The sequence below is a fragment of the Papio anubis genome, chromosome 4, assembly GCF_008728515.1.
Source record: "Papio anubis isolate 15944 chromosome 4, Panubis1.0, whole genome shotgun sequence".
In the NCBI taxonomy this organism is placed as follows: Eukaryota; Metazoa; Chordata; class Mammalia; order Primates; family Cercopithecidae; genus Papio; species Papio anubis.
In genome coordinates this window covers 41,319,830-41,339,053 of record NC_044979.1, presented here as the reverse complement: position 1 = coordinate 41,339,053, position 19,224 = coordinate 41,319,830, and the positions used below count along the sequence as shown (strand labels likewise).

Below are 19,224 nucleotides of genomic sequence, written 5' to 3'. Positions count from 1 at the left end.
TTTGTATGGCTTCTGGAAGACTGGGACCGAGTTGAAGGCAGTGTTGTCTCCTGCACTCCCTGTTTTCTGCCTGTTAGAGCACTGAAGCCTCACATATATATTAAAAAAACTAATTTCCATTTGCATTTCAGACTAGAAGATTGAATGTATAGTGTAATGTGATTGCAAATAATTATGTTGAAATGAGACAGAGAGGATGTAGTATCTACTTTCATAATTTTTCAAAACCCACCTGCAACTTGAATCAAAAGAACTACTTGTGTGTTTTGGGTTTTTTGTTTTGTTTTGTTTTGTTTTTCAAACGCAAATCCTGGAAACCTACTGAGACTCATTCAATCAGTATCTCTAAGAGGCAGGCCTGAGACTGTATTTTTAAAAAGCATCTCAAGTGATTTTTACACATGCTAAGGTTTGAGAACCACTTCTCTGTAGCTTATATGTTATTTTCAGTGTTCCTCAAAGCCAAGTTAGAATTTCCGAAGTGCTAAGAATCCATTAGATAATCACAGAATTGTCTTTTTCCTTCATAAATCTTGCAACATTGTTCTCTTTTCCACAATTAATTACTTAAAATACTAACCAACCAACAAGCAAAAAATTAGTCTAATCTTACAAGTTAGTAATGAAGTAAAGGTTTAAAAATAATGTCATAATAATGTTAGTAACAAATTATTAATTATAATTTAAATATAATATTTACAAGTATGTACAAAACACTGGTACTTTCATTGTTATCATTTCGTATAAGGTAACTGAGGCCCAGAGAGATTAAATAATATACCCAAGGTCACACAGGTCATATGATGTGGAGCCAGATTAAAAATATAGGCAGAAAGACTCTAGAGACCATGCTCAGATCTTACATTCCAAGATCCCTGATATTTGAAAAATACAGTAACATCCTGAATTTTATTATTATTATTTTTTATAGAACAGAACTGAAACTAACTCGGAAGGCAGCCTATGTGAGATACTTCAATAGCTCAGCCTTCTTCTTCTCAGGGTTCTTTGTGGTGTTTTTATCTGTGCTTCCCTATGCACTAATCAAAGGAATCGTCCTCCGAAAAATATTCACAACCATATCATTCTGCATTGTTCTGCGCATGGCGGTCACTCGGCAATTTCCCTGGGCTGTACAAACATGGTATGACTCTCTTGGAGCAATAAACAAAATACAGGTAATGTACCATAATGCTACATTATATACTGTGATTGAAGTAATCAGTCAATAGATCAGTTATAATGAACTTTGCAAATGTGCAAAAATATAGAAAAATAAATTTCCTTCTCTAGGAAGTTATAAAAGTTGCCAGCTAATACTAGGAATGTTCACCTTAAACTTTTCCTGGCATTTCTCTGGACAGTATGATGGATGAGAATGGCATTTTATGCCAAATTACCTTAAAATCCCAATAATACTGATGTAGCTAGCAGCTTTGAGAAATTCTGAAGTTTTCAGGTGATAAGACTCAATTTATATGAAGCTCATTGGAAAAACTTGTGTATTATTAAGAAGCAAATAAATGCTTATTATGCTTTTTTGCTGTTTATTTAAATATTTAACCCAGAAAATAAGTCACTGTGACAGAAATAAAAATGAGGGAGAAGGGTGAGCCACTTTTAGGTAGTTCTGGCATTATTTATTCTAGGCCAGAGGTTGCAAATGGTGGCCCGTAGACCTAATTTTGGCTCCTAGACGTGTTTTAACCTTTCATTTAAAAAATTTATATTGGTTGCCTGCAATTAAAAATTGGGAGATGTCTCTCACACACACACATAAACGCACACACGCTCATGTGTGCAGCTTCTTTTGAAGAATTGGAATAACTAGTCAACTGCGTCGTCCTTTTCCACAAGCTATGGCAGCTCCCTGCTCACAGAGCGCCTGCCATCTCCAGTTCATCACGCTGTCTTCTCAGCCCCACTCCTTAATTATATCACCTGTTTGGTCCTGAGACTAAGTGAGTTTGAGATCTGTGATTTAGACAAAGTGGTGACTCTAGCTCTGAATCATAGTAAGTAGCTCTGGGAATCATCTTGTCTTCTGTTAATCCATTGAGAGAGAGAGAAAGAAGGGAGAGAGAAAGAAAGAAGAAGAAACAGATCTGGGGAGAGTCACTGAATGGGAGCATACAGACAGAGAAACAGATCTTGAAAACCAAACTGGGAGAAAATGAGAGAAACCAAAAGAGAGGTAAAGAGGAGCAGAGAAGAAAATGAAGAAGCGAGGCGAGGACCAGGCTTTTTCATTACTTCTTATGGCCAAGACTTCCGGATGCATGGACTTAATTCTTCCTTATGCTCCTACCTTCCCTAGGGAAACTGATTTGAGTCTCTAATAGAGCCCTTCTTTTAGAATCACAGTTTGATGCCTTAAAACTAGTTATATATCTTCACATGCTTCCTTAACCCACAGAAGTGATGCTAATGAGGCCTTTAATGAGGAGGGTGCTATTAAGATGAAGACATTCATTTTTTCTCCATCCAGTGTTGGATTAAGGCACATTAGTGGGTAATTCAGGGTTGCTTTATAAATTCATCACTAAGGTTAGCATATAATAGTACAAGGAAGAATCAGTTGTATGTTAAATCTAATGTATAAAAAGTTTTATAAAGTATCATATGTTTAGAGAGTATATTTCAAATATGAATCTTAGTGCTTGGCAAATTAACTTTAGAACACTGTAATAAAATTATTATATTAAGAAATAATTACTATTTCATTATTAAAATTCATGTATAAGATGTAGCACAATGAGAGTATAAAGTAGATGTAATAATGCATTAATGCTATTCTGATTCTATAACATGTTTTTGCTCTCTTTTGTAAATAGGATTTCTTACAAAAGCAAGAATATAAGACATTGGAATATAACTTAACAACTACAGAAGTGGTGATGGAGAATGTAACAGCCTTCTGGGAGGAGGTCAGAATTTTTAAAAAATTGTTTCTCTAAAGACCTATTTTCTTCTTGGTGAATCTGGATTTCATCCTGATGGCAAATAAAATTAGAATGATGATATAACTGGTAGAATGGGAAGGAGGATCACTCACTTATTTTTTAGATTAAGAAGTAGAGGAATGGCTGGGCGCTCATGCTTGTAATCCCAGCACTTTGGGAGACCAAGGCAAGTGGATCACCTGAGGTCAGGAGTTCAAGACCAGCCTAGCCAACGTGGTAAAACCCTGTCTCTACTAAAAATACAAAAAAGTAGCTGGTCATGATGGCAGACGCCTGTAGTCCCAGCTACTCGGGAGGCAGAGGCAGGAGAATCACTTGAACCCAGGAGGCAGAGGTTGCAGTGAGCTGAGATCGTACCACTGCACTCCAGTCTGGGCAGCAAGATGAGACTCTGTCAAAAAACAAACAAACAAACAAAAAAATAGAGGAATATTAAATGCAATATAAAAGCTTTTTTATTTCTAAGTCATATAATTTGTTTCACATAACAAATCAGGAAATAATACAGAGGTCATAGGCTTTGGAGCTGGGTTTGAATCCTGACTCTGCCATTTACTTTCTGTGTAATCTAAGTCAAGTTGCTTAACTTTGTGGGCCCTCTGGCTCTCCATGTGTAAAATGGAGAATATTAATATTTACCTTGCAAGTTTGTTGTGAAGACTGAAGGAGACATTTTGGGTAAAACATTCGTCAGAGTACCATGCACACAGTGGTTCCTCAATAAACATTAGCTTCTCTGATCGCAAGTTCCAGTCCAAAGTGCTTTATATATACCAGTTAATAAAAGGATGTGGGAGAGATATACCCGTGTATTGTTTTCTACCATTTTTAACCTATTTTCATCCACATTACAAATTCTGTTATACTGCTCGACATAAAAAATATTATCAATGATTTTTAGTCTCTGAAGAGCAATATTTGATTATTGAGCGCACCTGTGGAATTTTTAGTTTCTTCTCACTTACATGGGTTGTGTACAGGTAGGAAGTATGAAGCCAATGTCCTAGGTCTAAATCTTTCTCAATGTCATACTTTGGATTCATTTATATAAGTAACTTGAGTACCAGTGCTTTGTTTTACTTCATTTTTTAAAGATATAGGTAACAGAGTAATTCCCATGTGCCTAGCAAAATTGTTTGGTATAAAAGTTTGTAGATCAGATTTATTTTACTTTGATTTTAGGAATTTCAAGTGTCTTTGTAGGCATGAAGGAAAAATATGTAGTTTGACATTTTCTACTACTTTCAGGTCATTATTTTCCTGCTCTAGTGCAAAAATCCTCAATTGCTGTCTCACTTCATCTAATTAAATAGGTAGCATGCTTGAGCCCTTACTATGTGCCAGGCACTAGGATAAGCGCTTTATATGTTTTTTCCCACTTAATTTTCACAGCATTTCTATGACCTCAATAAAATTAATATTTTCATTTCACTGATAATAAAATGGAGGCTTCAAAAAGTTTAGGGACTTGGCTCAGCTCACACAACTGGCAAAGATTGAAAATGGATTTTGGTCCCAAATGTCATAGGCTAGAGCCCTTTCACTAAACTGTTGTCTTCCATCTGGTGGCATCTACCTCCTCCAGTCTTTGTCACCTAAACTCTGTGCACCCCTTGATGGCATTTACTTATGATGCTGATGCTTGTTAAATTTCCTGTTTGAGACTTTAATATCCATATGAACGAGTCTCCCAATACTTTACTTAGAACTTTTATTTTGTAGTGACTTCTTCAGAAGCTTTCTCTCTTAGTCATATCCTGAGTTTTGTTAGCACCTGGACTTACCTCGCTTTGGAAATGTTGCACTCTGAAATCTCTTTCGCAGCCTGGAATTTCCTAATCTTCCAACTCTTTGAGTCTTTTAATTCTACATTTACTGCCTTTCCATTTCATCAGAATTTCTAGTCTCCTTAATTCTTCCTTTTGGACTCCTGATTTAACCTCTGCTTATTCAAAAAACAGCAATTTCATTCTCTCAGCTGCACTCTCAATTCCCTTTTCCTTTTGGTGATTTTTTTTTCCCCCCTGCAAAACACTTACTTTATCAGTTTTGGAGAAGGAAGTGCTATCTGAGAAACAATAGTGCTATCTGTTGACTCTAGTCAATTGTAAGTTTTATACATTTATTGTTTCAACCTTATATGGGTCTATAATCCTTCTTGGGAAATCCTTTCATTTGTCTTTAATTTTCTTTACCATTTCCCTAAAGGCTATTCCAGATTTTTATCATATTCACAAAATTCCCATCTTCTCCCAGGATCTGTTCACCCCCAGTAGATGGCCTTGTCTCCCACAATACATAGAGAAAATAGAGGCCACCGTCATATTTGAATGTTTCCAACATCTCTCTTCACCCTTGGAATTACCTTTTTCTTCTTTTGTATCTAAGAGAAAGACGTATGCTTCCTCTTACCCTTGTCTGAACTATTCTATTTTGCTTCATCTTCTCAGAACAGGGGACCAGCAATTATTCTTCCTCCAGAAGCTTCAATATCTTTTGTCAACTGACTCCTTCTCATGTTTAAATATTTTCAAGTTAAACAATTTCTTCCCTGAGTTTTGCTCATGCAACCTCATGCCCAAAACCTTATCACTCTTCTTCCCTTTGCTGTGAAGGCTGTTCTCACATCTTCACTTTTTGTGGACTTCTCCCCACTACAACATAGATTCTGCTATCACCAATCTATTAAAACTGTTATACTCTTGTAGAATATATCATTTAATGTAGCTTCAGTGAACCGTTCTTTCCAGATCATTTTGGCCTCAGGCCATGACTTCTAAGTCTGCCCTGCCTGCCACTTAAGTGATTATGGGCCACTGGGTCCCCACCTAGGCTTCCGTGTTAGTTGGTTTTCACGTTGCTGATAAAGACATACCCAAGAATGGTCAATTTACAAAAGAAAGGGGCTTAAAGGACTCACAGTTCCACCTGGCTGGGGAGGCCTCACAATCATGGTGGAGGATGAGAGGCATGTCTCACATGGAGGCAGATAAGAGAATAGAACTTGTGCAGGGCAACTCCCTTTTATTAAACCATTGGATCTTGTGAGACTTCTTCATTATCATGAGAATAGGATGGGCAAGACCCGCCCCCATGATTCAGTTATCTCCCACTGGGTCCCCCCGGCCACACATGGGAATTATGGGAGCTACAATTCAAGATGAGATTTGGGTGAGGACATAGCCAAACCATATCAGCCTCATTCTGACTTTTTATGTTCTCTGTGGGTGACCTCTCTCAGGCTCAAGTGATATGAATGTGCTGATGACTCTCAAATGCACATCTCTGGCTTCAGTTTCTTTCTTGAACTTCATACATATGTTTCCAAATTTCCTGCACGTACCTCAATGTTCTTGTTCCTCACTCCCCAGGCTTCATAAATACCCACTCATTTTAGTGTATTCTCCATCTCCTTTGATAGCATCTCTGAGAGGCAAGTCCCTGTGAGTTATATATGACTCCTCCCTTGCTCCAAACCTGAGAGTAAGTAAAATTCCTATTAACATATTAGGAAGCTGAGGCTTAGACAGTTTAAGTAACTCAAGCATGGTTACACACCTAGCTAGGGCAGAGCTAAAATGTCAGGCTAGGCTTCTATGACTCCAAAGTCCTTTCTCACTCAGCATATCATCACTTATTTGAAAAAAAAAATCATATATGTGATTTTTTTAAGAGACAGAATCTTGCTCTATCATGTGGGCTGGAGTGCAGTGGCACAATCATAGCTCACTGTAACCTTGAACTTGGGCTCAAGTGATCCTCCTGCCTTAGCCTGTTGAGTAGCTAGGGCTACAGGTGCACACCACCATGCCTAGCTAATTTTTGTTTGTTTGTTTGTTTTTTGAGATGGAGTCTCACTCTGTCACCCAGTCTGGAGTGCAGTGGTGCAATCTCGGCTCACTGCAACCTCTGCTGCCCAGGTTCAAGCAATTCTCCTACCTCAGCCTCCTGAGTAGCTGGGATTACAGGTGCCTGCCACTGCACCCACCTAACTTTTGTATTTTTAGTAGAGACGGGGTTTCACCATTGGTGAGACTTGTCTTGAATTCTTGACCTTGTGATCCACTCGCCTCGGCCTCCCAAAGTGCTGGGATTACAGGTGTGAGCTACCACGCCTGGCCGCCTACCTAATTTTTAATTTTTTTGTAGAGACAGGCTCTCACTACATTGCCCAGACTGGTCTTGAACTCCTGTTCTCAAACGATCCTCCCACCTCAGCCACCCCAAGTGCGAGGATTACAGGCATGAGTCCTTGCACCTGGCCCGTATATATGATTTTTAGTATATGTAAATATACACATTTACCATATGTAAATGTAAATATAAATATAAATGTATGGAGTGATATCTATTGAAATGTTAAACATAGTTCTTAGTGGTACAACTACAGGTGATTTCTCTTTTCTTATTTCTAGTTTTCTACGTTTTCAAATGTGTCTTCTGTAATCAGAAATAAAAGTTATAGTAACAACAGTCTTTCATTGATACAAGTGCTTATTGGATAAAAGTCCCACTTCTAAGCATGAAACTCACAACTTTTAGGTTAATAGCCTTTGTCACCTTGTCAATACATCTGACCCAGCCACTCACACCATTCCTGAGATATATTTTGTTCCTTTGTGCCTAAATCACTGTGCATGCAGATCCATCTTCCCGAAACACCTATAACGATGTCTTAGTCTTGTGAAATCCTACTTACATCCTTCATAGCCTAGCACGCATGTAATTTACTTGGTCAAGGGTGAGTCAGTTGTTCTCTTGAATGTACTCCTATATGACGTGGTGTGATTTCAATTGTTGCACCAAGCACATTGCAATATTAATTCATTTATCATTCTCCCATATAGGACGTTTGAAGTAGTTTCTAATACAGAGATTATACTCAATAAATATTTATTAGATAAATAAATGAATAAGGGAATAGCAAATACCTTTGTCTCATTTTAAAATACTTTCATTGTTACCTACCCATATAATAAAAAACTCAAAGCAGTAGTCTTCAAGCTTGATTGTTTATGTATGCCTTAAAAGAATTTTGAAAACCTATGTACCCCTGACACACTTTTAAGTTAACTTATAAATATTTCAACATAGTTTTAAGTGGTGGCAAATGATATAGTTTCTTGTGTATTTTGCACTGCGTAAGTATGCTACATGGATTTCTTCAAAACCTTGAAGCTGCAGTTTCAGTGCATTCAATTTATGGAAAATAAATGAATTCATGAAATTGGCTCTTATTGTCAAGTCAATTAGCTAGATATAACTTGCTTTCTGTCAGGAAAAGTCTGACTTTAAAATACAGATAATTAATAACTATTATTAATTACTTTATTAAATTATTGAAATTAAAAAATAATTAAATAATTTGTTAATTAAAATGCCTTATTCCCCTACTCATTTCTGCAATTTGACTCTAAGAATAGATAAGACACATAGATTGCCTTATGTTTGAAATCTGGGTGAAATAAGATACTGCCTCCTTCAGTATTTCTGCCTTTGCTTTTATGGGAGCCTCTTTCAAGAGAAAGTCATTCTCTCATGGTCCCCTTGTTTGAGTCCCAGAGGTTTTTCTACTCCAGAAAGTTCTGCGTAGTAAGACTAGTACTATACTCCCTTGCATGGTAAGTGAGAAGGCTGTCTGTATAAAATGAGGGAAGGACTCATGAGAGGGAAGTAGGTCAGGAGAAATGATAGATTCTCAGGCAGGTTAATTGTAGGAAAGAGTTAATAGAGTCCCTTAAAACAAGGTGCATTTGCTTCCTGCTGATCAATCTTTAGGACTGTTTACTTTGATTTGAAGACCACTATGCTAAAGCTTCCCAAGGAGGCAATAGTGAGGCAAGGAATTTTTAAAAGAGAATTACTTCTTCCTAGCTACTTTTGTGAAATGAATTCATTTGAATCATCTGGCAATCTCTTCATATTTATTTTCAACAATAATTGCTTCAAGAAATGCTCTGAGCTTCTCAGAAGAGGATGCTACCAAAAGTAATGGAGTAGAATTCAGATTTGGGTTGTGACTTAAAGCTATGTGACTTTAGTCAGTTAACTGCTGAGTCACATTCTACAGCTTTGAAAGAGGAGGATTATAAAATCTATCTCATGTTAATGCTGAAGATTAAATAAGTGTTTATGTACCCAGCTTATAGGATAAGAGGGTGTGTGTGTGTGTGTGTGTGTGTGTGTGTGTATGTATATATGTATGTATTCAGTCTTTACTTAAATTAAAAAATCTTTAACTTGATAATGGGCAAATATCTGAGTTTTGGATCATGTCCTCTAGAAACCATATGCTATATAATTATGTACTATAAAGTAATAATGTATACAGTATAATGGATCATGTGCCATGTGCTTTTCAAACTAATCATACATAAAACAAGCATTTATTGAAAATATCTGACAAACTCATCTTTTATTTTTGATATGTGTGTGTGTGTGTTTTATTTAACAGGGATTTGGGGAATTATTTGAGAAAGCAAAACAAAACAATAGCAATAGGAAAACTTCTAATGATGATGACAGCCTCTTCTTCAGTAATTTCTCACTTCTTGGTACTCCTGTCCTGAAAGATATTAATTTCAAGATAGAAAGAGGACAGTTGTTGGCGGTTGCTGGATCCACTGGAGCAGGCAAGGTAGTCTCTTTTATTCTTCACTATTAAGAACTTAATTTGATATCCATGTCTCTTTTTTTTTCTAGTTTGTCTGTAGTGCTGAAAAGTATTTTTGGAGAAATTCTTACATGAGCATTAGGAGAATGTATGGGTATAATGTCTCGTATAAAGAAATTACTACACTGATAATTTACTCTAGTTTTTTATTTCCTCATATTATTTTCCGTGGCTTTTTCTTCTACATATTTATATTTTGCATCACATTCAACACTGTATCTAGCACATGGCAAGCATTCACTAACTTTATTGAATAAACGAATCATCCATTTTACCCAGTCTTCACCAGAACAGACATTTTTTCGGAGCCAGTCCAGGAAAATCATCACTTACATTTTTCCTCAATAACCACATGAGCAAAAGGTCCCCATTTTTGTTAACATTAGAGTTTTCAGAATAGATTTAGATTTGCTTATGATATATTATAAGGAAAAATTATTTAGTGGGATAGTTTTTTGAAGAAATACATAGGAATGTTAATTTATTCAGTGGTCAACCTCTTCTCCATATCCCACCCTAAGAACAACTAAACTGGGCATATTTGGAGACACATCTGAAAAAAACTAGTAGATTAGAAAGAAAACAGTGCAAAAGGACCAAACTTTATTGTCAGGAGAAGAGAAGACTTTGTAGTGATCTTTAAGAACATAACCCATTGTGTAGATAATGATAAACACTTGCTATCTTTTACTATTGAGAAAATAAATTTAAAAGACATGAAAGAATCAAATTAGAGATGAGAAAGAGCTTTCTAGTATTAGAATGGGCTATAGGGCAATAGGTATTTGCTTCAGAAGTCTATAAAATTGTTCCTTGTTCCCATTTGACTGTCATTTTAGCTGTGGTACTTCGTAGAAATGTAAGAAAAAGTTTAGTGATCTCTTGAAGCTTTGCAAAATACTTTCTAGAATTATACCCAATAATCTAAGTCAAACAGAAAAAGAAAGAAAGAGAGGAAGGAAGAAAGAAGGAAATGAGGAAGAAAGGAAGTAGGGAGGAGGGAAGGAAAGAAGGAGGGAAGTAAGAGAGAAGCAGTGCTACTGCTGTAGGTAAAAATGTTAATGAAAATAGAAATTAAGAAAGACTCCTGAAAGGCGATTATTTATCAATATCTAAGATGAGGAGAACCATATTTTGAAGAATTGAATATGAGACTTGGGAAACAAAATGCCACAAAAAATTTCCAGTCAATAAATTTGGTGTCAGGCTGGGTACAGTGGCTCACACCCATAATCCTAGCAGTTTTGGAGGCAGAGGCAGGTGAATTACTTGAGTCCAGGAGTTTGAGACCAGCCTGGGCAACATGGCAAACCCCATCTCTACAAAAAATACAAACAAACAAACAAAAAAATAGCTGAGTGTGGTGGTGTGTGCCTGTAGTCCCAGCTACTTGGGAGGCTGAGGTGAGAGGATCACGTGAGCCTGAGAGGTGGAGACTGCGGTGAGCCATGATTGCATCACTGCACTCTAGCCTAGGTGATAGGCTAAAAAAAAAAAAATTGGTGTTCACAATGATAATAATACAATTTGGTTGTTTCTCTCTCCAGTTGTTTTCCTACATATGAAACAGGCTTTTAAAATAAAATAGCTGGAATTGTGCATGTTTTCTTACATAAACATTTTCTTTCTTAATATGTTATTATTTTTCTTCTGTACTTGTGTATTATTACTAGCAGTTTCACTATTAAAAAATTATACCATAGGAGGGGCTGATACTAAATAAGTTAACAATGATCTAAACAAGGATGTTTATGAAAAGGTAGTAATTGTGTTTCATAGAATTTTTAAAATTAATTCTGCATATGTCTTCAAGATCAATTCTATGATAGACGTGCAAAAATAGCTTTGGAATTACAAATTCCAAGACTTACTGGCAATTAAATGTCAGGCAGTTTTATTAAAAATTGATGAGCAGATAATTACTGGGTGACATTACAATTGCATCTTATGGGAAGCAGCTATGAAGGCAGAGTCAGAGGAAAGCAGTGGTCCCTTGGGAATATTTAAAAACTTCTGAGAAATGGAGTTTACCAGCTCAATCTAGGAGGTTGTCTTTTAGTAGTATTAGGAATGGAGCACTTTATAGTTGTTTTTTTTGGACAAAAGATCTAGCTAAAATATAAGATTGAATAAGTGAAAATATTAACATTTTAATTTAAATCTTACCCACTCAATACAATTTGGTAATTTGTATCAGAAATAACCTAATAATTCTTCTACTTCTATAACTTACTCTAATATGTTTGCAGAGATTTTATGTAAAGCTCTTCAATATAACATTGCTTTCAGGAGCCAAAAATTGGGTGGGAGGAGTCTCATAAATGTTGAATAATAGGAGTTTGATTAGATAAATTTTGGTGTAGTTCTATAATGGCATGCTATTCAGCCAATAAAAGGGCTCTTAAAGAATGACTGTGACAGATGTATATGATATACTCTTAAGTGAATAAAGAGTTACAAAATGTTATGTACAAGTTACAAAATGTTATGTACATTATGATCCATTTTTCATAAAATCACATGTGTATGTATATATGTGTCTGGAAGGATAAATTTATCAAGTTGTTATCTGTGAAATTTTGGGTATATTTTATATTTCTAGATTTTCTGTTACTTTGTTACTTTGCTGATAAAGTAATAACGTTGTTGACTTTTATCACTCTCCCCTATTCATAATCATCTAGGCTGCAAAGGGACCATGTCTTCTTTATTTTTATATTCCAAGGACTGTCAACAAGTGTCTAGCACTTGACAGGTATTTTATAGAAATTTAACTGAATATCTTTAGGAAATAGATTTTTGTTTGTAGTTGTTCTAGTCTACATTAAGTGTCTTGCACTTATGAAACTTCCTTGAATTATTTTAGTGAAGCAATATTAGTATAGAATTTTGCATCACAGGATGCTCTTGAGTGAAAGCTGGCTTGTGGCATCTCACCAGTGTTGGGAAGTTTCAGTCCTTCTGTTGTCCACATCACAGCTGAAGCAGTGCTGTTGCTGACAATTCCTGACACCACCTTGTCTCTATTATCTATCATTGCCTCACTATGGTACTGAGTTTTATCTTATTCTTGTAATAACCGGAACTCATATGTATAGAATAAGCTATTAGCTCATGTTTTTGCTTGCTTTTCATACAGAATACATGTCTGCAAAGAGTTTTATCAATGTTTTGGAATTTTGGGAGATATGAAGTTAAATTCATCATTGAACATATATACATACACACACACATATGTATAGACATGATACATGATTTATATTATTTAATTTTTAAAATTTTATTCTTTTTAGAGATAGGGTCTTACTCTGTCACCAAGGCTAAACTTCAGTGGTGTGATCACAGCTCACTGTAACCTTGAATTCCTGGCTCAAGTGACCTTTCTGCTTCAACCTCCCAAAGTGCTGGGATTATAAGCATGAGCCACTGTGTCTGGTCCAATATGTATATATATATTTTTAACCTGGATCATCACTATATTGTGTTTGGGTTCATAAAGCTGTACTATGTGAAAATATCACTTCTAGTTTTAATTTTGTGCAAAACAATTTTATATAGAAATGAGGTAATTTAGATTTTTTTCCACGTAATAAGAATTATAAAATTTACTGAAACAAATATCAAAAAGGTATCTGTTACTTGACCTTCCTTTCTTCTGAATATATTTTAGGTGATATTATTAAAATTTAAAAATGAAAATTAAAATATATAAAAAGTTGAAAATTCTTCTTCTCTTTACTGTCTCTCATTTGTCCATTTTCCATTCTACTGCATTCCCTCATCCAACCAAGGTAGCCAACCTGGGTAATTTTTTTTAGTATCTTTCCAGAGATGTTTATATATATATATACACATATACACACACACACATATATACATATATATAATCAATATATATTTTTATTGTTCCCCACCTCTCTTTTTATGTAACAATATGCAGAGTTTTGTTTCTTGCTTTTCCCACTATCTTGGACAACTTTCCATATTCAAAGCACAGAGGACTTACACATACATACACACTGCTGAATTTGTGTCTCTCCCCTGCCATTCATATGTTGAAATCCTAACTCCCAAGGTGATGGTATTGCAGGGTGGGGCCTTTGGGAGGTGATTAGTCCTTGAGTGTGGAGTTCTTAGTAAATGAGATGAGTGTCTTTATAAAAGAAGCCTTAGAGATACCCTCACCCCTTAGAGACAACCTCACCCCTTAGAGAGAACCTCACCCCTTTCTGTCATGTGAGAACACAGCAGGAAGACAGCTGGCCATCCAGGAATCAGGAGTCTCTTAGCAGACCCAATCTGCTGGCATCTTGATCTTGGACTTCCCAGCCTCCAGAACTGTGAGATATAAATTCCTGTTGTTTATAAGTCACACAGTTCATGGTATTTTGTTATAGCAGCCTGAACAAGGACACACACACACACACACACACACATTTAAATAGATGCATGGTATTCTATCATATGGATGAATATTCTATGATAAAATGAATCACTATTGATTGACATTTGGGTTGTTTCCAATATTTTGTTAACACAAAGAACAACACTATAAATAACTTTATATACATACCATTTAGCACATCTGCAATTGTATCAGTAGGCTGCCTATAAGTGGTCAAGCATTTGTGTACTTGTGATTTTGGTAGATGTTGTCAAATGTCCTTCCCTGAAACTTGTACCAATTCATACTCATGCCATACACTCTATATAAGAGTGCTGATTTTCCCACAGTGTTACTAACAGATGATATTATCTAATTTTAAAAGTTTCTCCTCTTATAGAGAAAATAGTATGTCAATGTATTTTTAATTTGCATTTCTTTTATTATGAGTAGTGTAAGATATCATTTCAACTTATACACAGGAGGAATTTCTCTCTATATAAAGTGATCCTAGAATCATAATGAAAAATATCACCAACTCATTAGGAAAATGTACAAAACATTGAACAGATATTTCATCAAAAATAAAAATATAAGTGGCCTTTAAACATTGAAAGGTAACATTTGAACAAAGACTTGCAGGAGTTGAGGGATTAGGGAATGTAGACTCTGGGAAGAGTCTTCAAAGTAGCAGGTGAAGCAAGTGCAAAGCTTTCAGATGGGACTAACTATACCCGTCTGGTTTGAAGAACAGTAAGGAGGTCACTGAGGCTGGCATAGAGTAAGACAGGAAGGGTAGAATACAGTCAGAGAAGTAATCAACGGTGGAGGTAGGGGGTAGACCATAAAGTCCTTCATAAAGAGTAAGGCTTTTTTCTCTGGGTGAGATTAGAGGCCACCAGAAAGTTTTAAACAGAAGTAACAGGGCCACTTTGGCTAATGTTTTTAGGCTATTCTATAGGGAGACAAGGGAGGAAGCAAGGAGTTGAGTTAGGAGTCTATTGTGCCAATTCAGGCAAGTGATGATGGTGGCTTGATCCAGGTAGTGGTGGAAGTAGTATAGTAGGAAGTAATCAGATTCAGGACATGCTTTGAAGGAAGATCCAATAGAATTAATGGATAAGTTGAACAATGGTATATGAGAAAATTCATAGAGGAGTCAAAGATGATTCCAAGCTTTCTGGACTGAGTAACTGGAAGGATAAAGGTGCCATTTACAAGAAAGATAATGGAAGAAACAGGTTTTGGATGGAGCTTGGTTTGGGGATATTAAGTTTGAAATGCCTATTTGACATCCAAATAAAGATGTTAGTTGGATGTACAAGTCTAGTTTCAAGGAAGAGGGGGCTGGTAGTGTGAAGATGGGGCTGGATGAGATTCCAAAGGAAAGAGGGTTGATAAGAAGAGAAAGGGGTCTAGGGGTTAGCCTAAGGGCATTCTAAGTATTTGAGGTTAGGGAGGTGGGTGAAGAAAATCCAATAAAATAAAAGTCTGAGAAGATAAAGCTAGTGAATGAATGTGGCATCCTGGAACCAAACTGATGTCAAGGAGAAGGGTGTTATCAGCAAGGTCAAATGCTCATTCATCAAGTAAGATGAAACTGTGATAATTAACCAGTGTCTTTTGAAATACAGAGATAACTTGTGACTTAATGAAAGCAATAGTAAAGAAGGTCAGACTTGACCAGAATGAAATTAGAAAGAATAAGAGGAAAGAAAAGACCAAATACAGACCACCCTTGATGCCTTATTCTTTTGATATACTCTTGGTGTCCACTTGCTAATACAATTGACCCTTAAACAATACAGGCTTGAACTGCATAGGTACACTTATTTGTGAACTTTTTTTCAACTAATACATTTGAAAAATTTTGGGAGATTTTTGACAATTTGAAAAAACTCACAAACTATGTAGGCTACAAATATTGAGAAAATTAAGAAAAAGTAAGATATGCCATGAATGCACAAAATATATGTAGACACTAGCCTATTTTATCATTTACTACTATAAAATACACACAATCTACTATAAAAAGTTAAAATTTATCAAAACTTAACACACACTAACCCTTACCCTACCTGGCACCATTCGCAGTCAAGAAAAATGTAAACAAACATAAAAATATAGTATTAAACCATAACTGCATAAAACTAACTGTAGTACATATGGTACTACTGTAATAATTTGGTAGCCACTTCCTGTTGCTATTACGGTAAGCTCAAGCATTGCGGGTAGCCATTTAAAACACCACGTGATGCTAATCATCTCCATGTGAGCAGTTCTTTCTCCAGTAAATTGCATATTGCAGTAAAAAGTGATCGCTAGTAATTCTCGCATATTTTTCATCATGTTTAGTGCAATGCCGTAAACCTTGAATAACATCAAGCAATCCATACAAAGTGCCACTAGTGATGCTGTGAGTGCTCCCAGGAAGCACGGAAAAGTTGAAACAGTACAAGAAAAAAGTTGAATTGCTTGGTATTTACTATATATTGAGGTCTGCAGCTACAGTTGCCTGCAATTTCAAGATAAATGAACCCAGTATAAAGAGTACTGTAATAAAAGAAAATAAAATGTGAAACCATCAGTGCAGCTATGCCAGCAGGTGTGAAGACCTTGCACTTTTTCAAAAATACAAACTATGAAATATGTGTTAACATAGTATGTTAACTATGAAATATGTGTTAACATAATATGTTAACTGTGAAATATGTGTTAACATAATATGTTAACTGTGAAATATGTGTTAATGTAATATGTTTATGTTATCGGTAAGGTTTCCAGTCAACAATAGGCCAGTAGTAGTTAAGTTTTTGTGGAGTCAAAAATTATATGTGGATTTTTGACTACACAATGAGTTGGCACCCCAACCTTCATGTTGATAAAGGGTCAACGGTATATTATTTAGTTTTTGTATTTATATTCATAAATAAGATTAAATCTATATTTCCAAGCAATCTTCATAAGATTTTGTTGTTATTATTATTATTATTATTGAGACGGAGTCTTACGCCTTGTCGCCAGGCTGGAGCAAAATGGTGCGATCTCGGCTCACTGCAACCTCTGCCTCCCGGGCTCAAGCAATTCTCCTGCCTCAGCTTCCCAAGTAGCTGGGACTACAGGCACGCGCAACCACATCGGCTAATTTTTGTATTTTTAGTAGAGACGGGGTTTCACCATGTTGGCCAAGATGGTCTTGATATCTTGACCTCGTGAACCGCCCGTCTTGGCCTCCCAAAGTGCTGGGATTACAGTCGAGAGCCACCGCACCCGGCCATTAATATTGTTACCCAATAAAAAAAATCTGGAAGCTTGTCTTCTTTTCCCCTGATTCTGTAACAGTTTAAATAGCACTGGAGTTACCTGTTTTGAATTTTCTTTTTTCCCAAGCGGTCCCTTATGAGTTTTCTCTCTGTTTTATTTATTTCAATTTTTATATTGTATTTTTGCAACTCCTTTGATGATACTTTTCTTCTTGATTAGGTTTCTACTAAAACCAAACAAGGTTTCCATGAATTAGCTTTTAGATTTACTTATTAGTTTAACTGTTCTATTGTATCGTTATATCAACTGTTCTGTTGTATCTGTTGTATCATTAAATTTTATAATTATAAATTATAAAATTTATACGTTTATCTTTATTAATTATTCTATTTTTCTTCTGCTTTTTTGTTGTTGTTCTAGTTTTTGAGTTAGATGTTTGATGCTTTTTTAAAAAGTTGTGCATTTTCCTCTGGGTAATACTTTAGCTATGTATTATGGATTCTGGTATATAGTGTTTCTATTACATTGTTTTCTAGAAAATCTGTAGCTTTGTTTTATATTTGTTTCCTCTTTGACCTAAGATATCCTAAGGGAAAGTTTAACATTTTCCAGAAAGAAAACAAATTTTCTTTGTTTTCCAAGAATGTTGTTCAAATTATTTCTACTTCTTGGAATTTTTATCATTTTTGTGTATCCAGTAAATAGTCAATAATTGTACTTGCTCTCTGACCACATAAAAGAATGTATTTGTGTAATTTCTATTAATAGATTAGAGTTCAACTCAGATATTAAATGTACATCATTATTCATGATATTTAGGTCTTCTACATCTTCACTTATCTTTTTTCTACTTGCTTTGTCATTAACAAATAAAGTTGAATTAAAAGCTTCAACTACATACGTTTCTCTCTGTTATTCCTTATCGGTTCTGTAATTTTTACTTCAAGAATATTGCTTTTTAAACATAATGTGTAGATACTTATAATTACACTCTAGCATTATAAAGATCCTTTTCTTTTTCATTGAATGTATTTGGGCCTACATATATATGTCTAACATGAAAATTATAGTCTTTTTTGTTTCTTTGTTTGTATTTACAGTTTTAAGTTCCATTTTCAACCTTTATGCATTCTTTGCTTTAGGTGTGTCTCTTTTAGTTAGCATAAAGTTAGGTTTGTCTTTAATTTCATCTGAAGTCTTTTCCTCTTAATAGATGGGTTAAGCCAATTGAAAAATAAAACTGACTTATATGCTTTTATGTCAAGTATGTCCTCCACAAATATTTTTGAATAGATTGGCTAATATACTTTGGAATTTGTTTAAAAAAGGTTTTTAAAAAAAATAATTGTGGTGAAATGTACATAACATAAAATTTATCATTTTAACCATTTTTAAGGGTATAGCTCTGTGGCATAAAGTATACTCACATAGTTGTGCAACTGTCACCTCCTTTTGATTTTTGTTTACTAATTTTGTAAATTTGTTTCATCTGAGTTGTCTTACTATGTTTTGTTGTATGTTTTTCTTTCCTTTGTTATGAAGTCACTGTATTGTCTGTAGACTATGTGTATCTGTGAGTGTGTGTGTATATGTGTGTATTATGGCTTTTTAAAAAGTCTGTATTTGTGTTCCAGTGGCAATAATTATACTAATAACTTTATGTTAAATTTTTCATTCTATGTGACCCTAGTTCACTAATATGAGCTCTGATAAAATCAGTGCTTTTTCAAGGTTAGGAGATTGAGACTAGGAGATCGAGATCATCCTGGCTCACACGGTGAAACCCCGTCTCTACTAAAAATACAGAAAATTAGCCGGGCGTGGTGGTGGGTGCCTGTAGTCCCAGCTACTCAGGAGGCTGAGGCAGGAGAATGGCGTGAACCCGGGAGGTGGAGCTTGCAGTGAGCCGAGATTGCACCACTGCACTCCAGCCTGGGCGA

General features: G+C 35.5%; 1 protein-coding gene across 4 annotated transcripts in view; it reads left to right on the top strand.

Annotated features, from left to right (window-relative positions):
• CFTR (CF transmembrane conductance regulator) overlaps nt 1-19,224 on the top strand; it is a 185,301-nt gene that overhangs the window by 60,733 nt on the left and 105,344 nt on the right. For 3 of the 4 annotated variants that reach the window (XM_021935087.2, XM_031664846.1, NM_001112615.2), the window contains 3 exon segments: nt 932-1,178; nt 2,835-2,927; nt 9,418-9,600. In XM_021935087.2, coding sequence (XP_021790779.1) covers nt 932-1,178; nt 2,835-2,927; nt 9,418-9,600 — 523 coding nt within the window. 4 annotated transcript variants of the gene reach the window in all.